Genomic DNA, 12,226 nt, shown 5'->3' on the forward strand with positions numbered 1-12,226 from the left:
ATTAATGCCTCCCATTTTGTTTTTCTTGCCTAGAATTGCTCTTGATATTCGGGGTCTTCTTTGGTTCCATATGAAGGGTAAAATTACTTTTTCTATATCTGTGAAGAATGCTGATGGGATTTTAATAGGTATTGCATTGAATCTGTAGATCAGTTTGGGTAGTATAGACATTTTGATGATATTGAGTCTACCCATCCACGAGCATGGTATGGATTTCCATCTGTTTACATCCTCTGCTATTTCCTTCCTCAGTGTTTCATAGTTCTCCCTGTAGAGGTCTTTTACGTCCTTGGTTAAGTATATTCCTAGGTACTTTAATTTCTTTGTTGCTATTGTGAAGGGAATTGAGTCTTTGATTTGGTTCTCAATTAGATTGTTGTTGGCGTATATGAATGCCTCTGATTTCTGTGTATTGATTTTGTATCCTGAGACTTTACTAAATTCATTGATCAGTTCCAGGAGTTTCTTGGTTGAATCCTTGGGGTTTTCTAGATACAATATCATATCATCAGCAAACAGTGAAAGTTTGATCTCTTCTGCCCCTATTTGGATACCTTTGATTCCATTTTCCTGTCTGATTGCTGTAGCCAAGACTTCCAGTACTATGTTGAACAGAAGTGGAGATAGTGGGCAGCCTTGTCTGGTTCCAGTTCTAAGTGGGAATGATTTCAATTTTTCCCCATTCAATATGATGTTGGCTATGGGTCTGTCATATATGGCTTGTATCATCTTTAGGTATGTCCCTTCTATGCCTATTTTCTTAAGTGTTCGTATCATGAAAGGGTGTTGAATTTTGTCAAAAGCTTTTTCTGCATCTATTGAAAGAATCATGTGGTCTTTGTTTTTGCTTCTGTTTATGTGGTGAATTGCATTTATAGATTTACGTATGTTGAACCATCCCTGCATCCCTGGGATGAAGCCCACTTGGTCGTGGTGGATTATTTTTTTGATAAGTGTCTGGATTTGGTTAGCTAAGATTTTGTTGAAAATTTTTGCATCTATATTCATTAGGGATATTGGTCTGTAGTTTTCTTTTTTTGTTGCATCCTTTCCTGGTTTGGTGTCAGAGTAATATTCGCTTCATAAAAGGTGTCGGGAAGGTTTACATTCTTCTCGATGTTGTGGAATAGTTTTTTCAAGATAGGTACTAGTTCTTCTTTGTAAGTGTGGTAAAATGCAGGTGTGAAGCCATCTGGACCAGGACTTTTCTTTTTAGGGAGGTTTTTAATTGCTGTTTCTATTTCAGCTGTTGAGATTGGTTTGTTCAGGGAATCTATTTCTTCCTGGTTGAGCCTAGGGAGGCTGTGTGTTTCTAGAAATTTGTCCATTTCCTCCACATTTTCCAGTTTGTGTGCATAAAGATTTTAATAGTATTCATAAATTGTATCTTGTATCTCTTTGGGATCAGTTGTGATATCTCCTTTTTTATTCCTGATAGAGCTTATTAGAGATTTCTCTTTTCTGCTTTTCGTTAGCTTAGCCAATGGTGTGTCAATTTTATTTATTTTTTCAAAACCAACTTTTTGTTTTATTAATCTCCTGAATAGCTTCCCTGTTTTCAATTTCGTTTAGTTCTGATTTCATCTTGTTGATTTCACTTCTTCTGCTGGGTTTGGGGTTGGTCTGTTCTTCTTTTTCCAGCTCTTTGAGTCGTTTCACTAGATTGTCTATTTGTGATCTTCTTGTCTTTTGGTTATGGGCATTTATGGAGATAAACTTTCCCCTCAGAACTGCTTTAGCTGTGTCCCAGAGGAGTTGATAACTTGTCTCTCCATTGTCGTTTTCTTCATAGAATTTTTTTTATTTCCGTCTTGATTTCTTCATTTATGAAGTAATCATTTAGTAGGAGGTTGTTTAATTTCCACGTTTTTGTGTAGAAATGTGAGTTTCTGTTAGGGTTGATTTCTCCTTTTATTCCACTGTGATCTGAGAAGGTACATGGTATGATTTCTATTTTTTTAAATTTCTTGAGATTTACTTTGTGTCCTAGGATATGGTCAATCATAGAGAATGTCCTGTGAGCTGATGAGAAGAACGTATATTTAGTGGATTTTGGGTAGAATGTTCTGTAAATGTCAGTCAGACCCAATTGTTCTAGAGTTTTGTTTAAGTCCATTATTTCTTTATTAATTTTCTGTTTGGAGGATCTGTCTTGTGCCGTCAGTGGGGTGTTGAAATCTCCGGTGATTATGGAGTTGCTATTAATCCATTTGCTTAGCTCCAGTAAGGTTTGCTTTATGAATCTGGGTGCACCTAAGTTGGGTGCATATATATTTAAAATTGTTATCTCTTCTTGTTGTACTGTGCCCTTCACCATTATATAATGACTCTCTTTGTCTTTCACTACTTTTGTTGGTTTAAAAACTAAATCGTCTGAAATTAGAACTGCCACACCAGCCTTCTTTTGGCTTCTATTTGCTTGGAATATTGATCTCCACCCTTTTATTTTTAGTCTATATGCATCCTTGCAGGTTAGATGTGTTTCCTGAAGACAGCATATACTTGGCCTGTATTTTCTTATCCATTCAGCCAGCCGATGTCTCTTGAGTGGAGAGTTTAAGCCATTCACATTTATTGAGAGAACTGATAGGTAAGGTAGATTACTGTTCATTCTGTTGGGTTGGATGTTGTTGCTATGATTTCTGTCTTGAGCCATTGTAATATCTGGCCTTTAATATCTTTGGGTTTTGGTTGTTTTTATATTTGTGGGTTATTATTATGATGTTCCGTGCGTAACGCTGTTTTAAGAACTTCTTGTAGGGCTGGTCTTGTCTTGGTGAATTCTCTGAGCCTTTGCTTGTCTGAGAATGTTTTTATTTCTCCTTCATATACGAAGCTTAGTTTTGCAGGGAATAATATTCTAGGCTGGGCATTGTTTTGTTTCAAAAGAGTGAGAATGGAGCCCCAGTCTCTTCTTGCTTGTAAAGTCTCATTAGAGAAGTCTGATGTTATTCGAATTGGCTTTCCCTTGTATGTTTCTTGCTTCTTTTGTCTTTCAGCTCTTAGAAGGGCCTCTTTAGTTGATACTTTGGTCAGTCTGATGACTGCATGTCGTGACGTCTTCCTGTTTGCATTGAATCTCCCAGGGGTCCTCTGAGCTTCTTGAACTTGTATATCAAGATTTTGAGCAAGGCCTGGGAAATTTTCCTCTATTATATCTTCAAACAGCTTGTCCAACCCTTGAGTGTTGTCTTCTTCCCCTTCTTGTAAGCCTATGACCCTCACGTTAGGTTTCTTCACATAATCCCACAGCTCTTGTAGGCTTTGCTCTTTTCTCTTGTTTCTCTGCTCTATTTCTGTGACTGATTTATTTAATTGGAGGGTGTTATCTTCAAGCTCTGAGATTCTTTCTTCTGTTTGATCTACCCTGTTCTTGAGACTTTCCACTGTATTTTGTAGTTCCTTGAATTGATTCTTCATTTCCAGGAGTTTGGTTAAACTTTTCTTCATTGTGTCTATTTCTTTTTCCATATCCTGGAGGCTTTTTGTGGTTTCTTTGTGTTGGTTATTGAGTTGTTGTTGCAGCTCGGTGAGTGTTCTTATGATCCACATACGAAATTCCTCTTCTGTCATATTGGTTGCCTGATTTTGGTTGGTGTCCATTTCTAGGGGGCTGGTGCTCCTCTTTGGGGGTGTGTTTTCCATTTGATTCTTCATATTTCCTGAGTTGTTTCGCTGATTTCTTCCCATGTCAATCAGTTGTTGTTTCTTTTCTTTAGGTTATTGCTTGGGTATTCACACACCTTGTTTAGTTTCTGTGGCGTTAGGTGGTGTCTGTGGGTGAGATTGGACCACTCCCTGTATATTGAGTCAGTGGGTGCCATGGAAAGTCTGTGCAAGATGCCATCCCTGTCAGTAGGTGGCGTTTGCTTGGAGGAACAGGCTATGGTGTTGATTTTGTGTCCTGTTATCAGCTCTTGTTCTGGGCGGAGCTGGGTTGGGTAAGCCTGCCCTCAGGCAGTTAGCAGGGGTCAAAGTTCTGTTCTCTGCTTCCAGGAAAAGCTGTCAGGGTGGGGCTGGAATGGTCCCGCTCAGCCAGAAAGTCTGGGTGTGGGGGTGGGGCTGTCTGAGACCCGCAGTCTGGAGCGGGCCTTGCTTCTTTCCACCCTCCTCAACTCCGCAGCTACTCCTGGGCCTCTGCCAGCAGGCCAGACCACAAGCCACCAGGCTTCCCCGGACTGTGATGCCGGCGGGGAGGTTCCCTGCACAGGAACACCACCTGGGCTGGGCTCAGGGCCTCCTCCTGGGAGGAGGGTTGCCCTCTAGGATGCTGATCCTCCCCTGGAGGCACACACACCTCAGTAGGCTGTTCACGTATAACCCTTCTGTGCCCCGAGCAATGCTAGCCCTCGGTGCAGGGGATCTGGTCTGTAGGTCCGACCTCTGGGTCCCAGAGTTCAAACTGTATCCCCACCAGGGAGAGGAGTTCCGGTCTCAATTCACCCACAGGGAGCCCAAGCTGGGTCTATTTCTCTCAGCCTCTGAGTCGGCACTGTTCTCCTGGGAACACTGTGCCAGCAGCACCTGGGAGAGCTGGCGGGTAGGGAGCTCACAGTCTGAGTTGCCCTGAGTCAGCTGTAGGGTCCCAGAAGGGAAGGTCCCGTTCCCTGGAGGTGCCTCTGGCTGGTGGCTATATTGTCTCTCTGGGCAGCCCTGGGTAGGGTCGGCGGAGGGGAGGAGGAGGCAATATGGCACCTGCCGCGCGGCTCGGGCCTGTGCACACGGAGGTGCCCGGAGGAAGTTGGGAACCTGGTGCCACGTCTGCTACAGGCTCACTGCTGGCTGGCGGCCACCGTCTCTGGGCTGGTGTCCCCAGGTCTCTCCACCTGCTGGGGAGCCCACCAGCAGTCCCAAATGCAGGGGAGGGGAAACAGCAAATCCACCTACCTTTGCCGCTGGTCTCTGGGCTGCTCCGGTGGTCTCAGCCTCCAGTTCTCCTCCGCAGCCTCCTCCCGTGGAGTCTCCCGGGGTCTCAGGTACCCCTCCTTCCGGCCCTCGTCCGCTGTATGCTCGTCTTATTGCTTCTTTTTTCTAATTTCTGCTAGAATCTGTCTTTTCTGCAGAGACACTCTGTCTGGCAGTGTTTCTCGTCCGCCATCTTGCTCCCGAGTCCGATCCTTTTATTCTTATGCTTTAAAATTACCAAATTTTTAAAAGTATCATTTGATGTTCATAAAAACTTAAAACTTTTAAAAGTCTTTTGGAAGATAAAAGTTCTTCAATTCTTATAACTGACTGGCATGTAAGAAGGCTGGTGGGTTCCAGGTCTCACACACACTTGGAAAACTTCTCTTCTTATAAATGCGAGAAATATCTAATGTTTTTCCTCAAAGAAAAAATAATTTGAAATAATTATATAATTCTCTAATATTCACATTTATAGAAATATTAAATATTAACATGATTTAGATTATAACTATTTTTTAGTTGTGGCCACTGATGTCTTCGTTAATCCCTAAATAAAATGACAATGGTATCAGTGAAATGTATCTTGTGATAATAAGACATGTCGTGTGTAAGGAAATGAACATTGAACATGGAAGCAGGAGACTTGAGTTCTCGGTCAGCATTCTCTTTGAATCTCAGTTTCCTTATCTGTAAAGTAGATGCTGTGAGTTCCCTATAAGATGGTTTGAAAAATTCAATTAGATAACTTTCCTAAAGGTTTTTGATATAATTTGTAATAATGAAATTTGATGCTGTTATTTTATGTGATTTTTCTATTTTTGTGTCCTTTGCTAATCAAATACCCACAAGTAGGCAGTACGAAATATTTTTGGCCTATACCTGGGGTGAGCAAATTTTTTCTTAAAGGGCCAGAGGGTAAATATTTTGGGCTTTTCAGACCATACTGTTGCTATCTCTGTCACAACTATTCAACTCTGCCCTTGTAGTGCAAAAGGAGCCATAGTTAAGATGTAAATGATTAGTGTGACTACATTTATGGGCACTGAAATTCGAATTTCATATAATTTCCATGTATTGTGAAATGTCTTCTTTTTAAAGAAAAAAAAAGATTTGAAAATGTAAGAAACCATTCTTAGCTGTACAAATACTGAAGGAAGGCTGGATTTGGCCTGCGGGCTATAGTTTGCTGATCCCTAGGTTAGAACATTTGGAAATTAGTTTTAGATTGATTCTGATAGTTTCATGATGGGCTGTCTACTGGAATGGTTTAGGAAAGCTTTTTAAAAAAAACTATGAATTACTCTAATATATATTATAATATATATACTATATCATATATAGTCATTATTAAGTATATATATTGATTTTTTGGCATATATTAAAATTATATAGTAATAAAAGTGAGATTGAAAAAATAGGAAATACAACAATGAAGTGGTAGAGAAATCATAGTTAATCTAATCTAATCAATCAGCCCTTTTCTACAAATATTCACTGTATTTAGAAAAAGATATTGGCAAACTACTTAAAGTAAGATAATGTGATTCTAACTGTTCTTTTTGTCTTAGAAAAATATGACTAGAATTTTGTATCCTTTAAAAAATATTAGTGGAGAATTATGTCCTGTTTTATGTTCAGTTCTATTTTTGTCTTAAAATTAGGGAGTTCTTCAGTGAAAGCATAATACCTTGCAAGCATGGTGCTGTCATAAAATACTGTAATTTATTCAATTTATTCACATGCTTTTGGTAAAAGCTTTTATTTTAATATTTGAAAAACACATTAAAGGTCAGGATTTATATTTTAAAAAATTGTATTTCATTTGCTTTGTTTAAAGATTTAGGTAAGATTGAAAGTGCTAAGTCATTGCCTCCAATTCAAAACAATATTTTTTTGGCTGTATAGCATGTGAAAGTTTTCAAAAATGTTTATGTAATTTTTTTTTTTTTTTTTTTTTGAGACAGAGTCTCACTTTGTTTCCCAGGCTAGAGTGAGTGCCGTGGCATCAGCCTAGCTCACAGCAACCTCAATCTCCTGGGCTCAAGCAATCCTGCTGCCTCAGCCTCCCAAGTAGCTGGGACTACAGGCATGTGCCACCTTGCCCGGCTAATTTTTTTCTATATATATTAGTTGGCCAATTAATTTCTTTCTATTTATAGTCGAGACGGGGTTTCGCTCTTGCTCAGGCTGGTTTCGAACTCCTGAGCTTAAACGATCCACCAGCCTCGGCCTCCCAGAGTGCTAGGATTACAGGGGTGAGCCACTGTGCCCAGCCTATCTAATTATTATCTTTGATATTCACAACCTTGTAAAGATAAATGGTCTAGGCATTTTCTTGCTTTTACTGATTAAGGAAACTGTTGTTCACAAATAGGAACTTTCTTGTTTATGATCTTATGGCCAAAAAGTAAGCAAAAGTACCTGATTTTAGACCTCAGTGTTAATTTAGTGTGTTTTTTACAATAACATTAATCCTTTTACAGCTCCCAGTAGACTACTTTGTACATTAGAGCTCTGTAAATGTTTCTTCCTGGTTGATTTTTCTGAGTAATAAAGTAATAATAAATTCTATCGTAGGAAACTTGAAGATCTATCATAATTCGAAACATTTAGTACTGGTGAGTGTGCATAGAAAAATGAGGGTCCACTGTTTTCATGTTGTGTTTATATTTGGATGCTCACGTATATGCTAGTTAGTACAGTTTCTAAATCAACACTTTCTGCACACTATTTTTTTAAATTATTATATTTATTAGTGACTGTTTTTACTCCAAAAGGACTGGAAGAGTTTGAGGGCAATGATTATGCCTAAATATTAATACTAATTCCCTATCCCCACGTTCTTTAAAAAGCACAGAGTTTGAATATGAGGCAGCAGACATTCATGGTCAGAATGGGGTGGCTCAGCTGAGATGGGGAACAGGAAGCACTGTCACGCCCCCCCCCTTTCACTCTATAGTTGTTTCACTGACACCCAGTCTTAGACTCCCTAAGGAACCAGACAGATAAAAAATTCTAACAAATAAGAAATATCAACTTTCTGTGTCTTGGTTGCATGCTACTATTTTTTATGTCTTTTTAGGTAACCTGACTCAGCTAGTTACAACTATTTTTTAAGGTTAACCTATTCACTTGGAAATTTACAATAATAGGCAAAGCATTGCTTACAAAAATTTTCCTAAATTTTCTTTCTTTTTACATAATAGCTTTATTGAGACATAATTGATATATAATAAACTATACATATTTAAATATGAATTTGATAAATTTTGATAAATTGAAATCACACATAAAACCATCCCTGTAATAAAGAAAATGAATATATCATCCATCACAATATTTATTCCTGCTCCTTTGTAATCCCACCCTCTTGCTCCTACCTGTGTCACTCCTATCCCACTCTGTCTCCAGGGATGATTGATTTCTGTCACTATAGATTGCTTTGCATTTTCTAGAATTTATATGAATGCAATCATAGTACTTTGAAATGCTGTCTCATGACATGGTTATCTTGAGATTCTTTAATATAGTATATATTAGTATTTCATTCCTGGTAACAAAAAAATTTTCTCAGCTGGATGTGGTGGTTCACACCTGTAATCCCAGCACTCTGGGAGGCTGAGGTGGGAGGATCACTTGAGGTCAGGAGTTTGAAACCAGCCTCAGCAAAGGGAGACCCCGTCTTTACTAAAAATATGAAGAAATTAGCTGGACAGCTAAAAATAGAAAAAATTAGCCAGGTGTAATGGTGCACACCTGTAATCCTAGCTACTTGGGAGACTGAGGCAGGAGAATTGAGCCCAGGAGTTTGAGGTTGCCTTGAGGTAGGCTGATGGTATGGCGTTCTAGCCCAGGCAACAGAGTAAGACTCTGCTTCAAAAAAAATTTTTTTTTTCTCCATGTTTTCCTCTAGAAGTTTCATAGCTTTAGGTTTTACATTTAGGTTTATGATCCATTTGGAATTAAGTTTTGAGTCTAATGTGAGGTATGGATTGAAGTTCTATTGTTTTTTTGCATGTAGATGTCCCCTGTTCCAGCAAAATTTATTGGAAGAATTGTCCTTTCTCTACAGAATTGCTTTTGTACCTTTGTAGAAAATCAGTTGTCCATATATATATTAGTCTCTTTCTGGACCCTGTTCTGTTTCACTAATCCGTTTTTCTGTTTTTACACTGATGCCTCATTGGCCTGATTTCGTAACTTTATAATAAGTTTTGAAGCCAGGTATTGTTATTCTTCAAAACATATTCTTCATTTTCATAGTTGTGACTATTCTAGATCCTTTGGAATTCCATGTGAATTTATATATTCATCTTGTCAATTTGTATAAAGTTGCCTGCGGGGATTTTGAATGACATTGCACTGAACCTACAGATAAATTTAAGGAGAGTTGACATATTAACAATATTGAGTCTTTTGACTCATGAGCACAGTTTAACCCTCATTTTTATTAGGTCTTCTTAATAATTTTTGTCAACAATGTTTTGTAGTTTTCAGTGTACAGATCCTAAACATCTTTTGTCAAATATATCCCTAAAGTATTTCTATTTTTGATGTTATTATAAATGATATTTTAAAATAATTTCTATTTCATCAGTTGTCAAATATAAATTTAATGGCACAAAATTGTTCATAATATTCCCTTATTATTCTTTCAATATCTGTAAAATATTTAGTAATGTCACCTCTCTCATTTTTCATATTGTTGATTTGTGACTTTTATAGTTTTTCCTGGCTAATGATTCATTAGTTTTATTGATTTTCTTAATCGGCTTTTGGTTTTCTTGATCTTTGTCTATTAGTTTTCTGTTTTCTGTTTCATTATATTCTGATCTGATATTTATTTATTTCCTATCTTTGTTTACTTTGGCCTAATTTGCTCTTTTTTCCTTCTAGTTTGTTGAGATGGAAGCTGAGGTTGTTGATTTGAGACCTTTCTTTTTTCTCTCATATAGGCATTTAGTTTCTATATTTTGTTCTATATTTAATTCTATTTTATTGCTTTAAACAACATCCTATAATTTTTTATATGTTATGTTTGCATTTTAATTTACTTAAAAATCCTTCTAATATCCTTTGATTTCTTTTTTGACCTATGAGTTACTTATAAGTGTATTATTAAGTTTCCAACTATTCCAGACATCATTTGTTATTGATTTCTGTTATTAATCCTATTTTTGTGTGACTTGAATTCTTTTAAATTTATTGAGACTTGTTTTGTGGCCCAGAATATGATCTGCCTTGGTAAATATTTTGTATGCTCTTGAAAAAAATGTGTATTATGCTGTTGTTAAATGGAGTGTTCTTGCGGTGTCTATTAGGTCAAGTTGGTTGATAGCACTGTTCAAGTCTTTATCCTTACTAAACACTGTCTACTTGCTTTATCAACTTTTGGGAGAAGGGGAGTGAAATCTCAATCAATAATTGTGAATTAGTCTATTCGTCTTTGAGGCTTTATCATCAGTCTTTGGCGTCATGTATTTTGAAGTTCTGTTATTAGATGCATAAATGTTTTGGATTGGTGTGTCTTATTGGTGAATAGACTAGTTTTTCATTATGAAATGATCTTTTTTATCCCTGGTTATAGTCGTTGCTTTGAAATCTACTTTATCTTATATTAATATAGCTATTTCAACTTTCTTTTAACTAATCTTATGATGGTATATCTTTTTGGTTTTGCTCATTTCCTTTTACCTATTTGTGTTTTATAATTAAAATTGGTTTCTTTGGCCGGGCGCTGTGGCTCACGCCTGTAATCCTAGCTCTTGGGAGGCCGAGGCGGGCGGATTACTCAAGGTCAGGAGTTCAAAACCAGCCTGAGCAAGAGCAAGACCCCGTCTCTACTATAAATAGAAAGAAATTAATTGGCCAACTGATATATATATAAAAAAAAAAATTAGCCGGGCATGGTGGCGCATGCCTGTAGTCCCAGCTACTCGGGAGGCTGAGGCAGAAGGATCACTCAAGCCCAGGAGTTTGAGGTTGCTGTGAGCTAGGCTGACGCCACGGCACTCACTCTAGCCTGGACAACAAAGTGAGACTCTGTCTCAAAAAAAAAAAAAAAAAAAAAAAAAAAAATTGGTTTCTTGTAGACAGTTTATAATTGGGTGTTGCTTTTTTATCTAATCTGATATTCTCTGCCTTTTAAATGGAATGTTTAGGTCATTTGCATTTAATATGATTATTGATATGTTTAGGTTTAAATCTATCTTTTTATTTCTTTTCTTGTTTCATTTGTTTTTTGTTACCCTTTTCCTCCTTTTATCCCTTCTTTTGGATTGAGTATTTTCATGATTCCATTTAATGTCCTTTGCTGCTTATTAGGTATATATTTTTGTTTTATTATTTCAGTAGTTCCTTTAGGCTTTATAATATGTGTCTTTAACTTATCATAGTTCAAGTGATATTATACCTCTAAGTGATATAATACCATTTCACATATACTGTAAGAACATTATAAATTTCACCTCTCCTAAGCTTGGTACTAATGTCATACATTATAATTCTACCAATGTTATAAGCCCCATATTGTTTTTGCTTTAAGTAGTCAATAAATATGTATCCTTTTAGCTAAATTTCATTTCTTTATGTGAAACCAGATTGTTATTCCTGAAGAACTTCCTTTAGCACTTTTTATAGTATAGGTCTGGTGGTGATGAATTCTTTGTTTTGGTATGCCCCCAAAAAACCTTTATTTTATCTTTATTTTGAAAGACATTTTTGCTAAGTGTAGGATTTTAGGATTGCAGTTTTTATTTCCTTTTAGTACTTCACTGTCTTCTTGTGTTATTTCTGATGATTAACCTGCTACAATCTTTATCTTTGTTTTTCTAATATAAAGTATCTTTTTTTTTCAGATACCCTTTTACCTGGATATCCAGAATAGTTTACCTCAATTTGTATTTAGTATTCTGCTTTAAAAGCCTATCCAGTGCTTTCACATCTATATTAATATTTAGCTCTTATTTTTTACTATAGGCCTGAAGTGTTAGAAGACTCACCTCTGGTCCCTCAGAAAAGCAGTTTTCAGATTGTTCAGTGCAACTGCAGTGTTCATGAATGTTGTGAATGTCTTGTGCCTGTGCCAACAACCAAACTCAACAACACTCTTCTTATGTATTTGAAAATCTCATCTGGTGGAATAATTTTTCAGTCACCTCTAATGTCAGTTCATCCCATAAATGTCGGTAAGTTGTGCATTAAAATAATAATAGATCTCAACATGAGAACAGGTTAAAAATCACTAACAAAAATTTTCACTAGCTCATTTCACTTTGACCAATGCTGTAATGATAGTAAATATAATACTGGGAAGTAT

The 12,226-nt window shown here is 37.0% G+C and overlaps 2 protein-coding genes across 3 annotated transcripts in view; both read left to right on the top strand.

Moving 5' to 3' along the window:
* LEPR (leptin receptor) overlaps window positions 1-12,226 on the top strand; it is a 99,409-nt gene that overhangs the window by 39,608 nt on the left and 47,575 nt on the right. For both annotated transcript variants that reach the window (XM_012767153.3, XM_012767149.3), the window contains exon 5: window positions 11,887-12,095. In XM_012767153.3, coding sequence (XP_012622607.2) covers window positions 11,887-12,095 — 209 coding nt within the window. The remainder of the gene's footprint in view (window positions 1-11,886; window positions 12,096-12,226) is intronic.
* The window catches only part of LOC105872867 (non-histone chromosomal protein HMG-17-like), a 123,396-nt gene that overhangs the window by 36,121 nt on the left and 75,049 nt on the right, over window positions 1-12,226 (top strand). The window lies entirely within an intron of this gene.

The sequence above is a fragment of the Microcebus murinus genome, chromosome 2, assembly GCF_040939455.1.
Source record: "Microcebus murinus isolate Inina chromosome 2, M.murinus_Inina_mat1.0, whole genome shotgun sequence".
Classification (NCBI taxonomy): Eukaryota; Metazoa; Chordata; class Mammalia; order Primates; family Cheirogaleidae; genus Microcebus; species Microcebus murinus.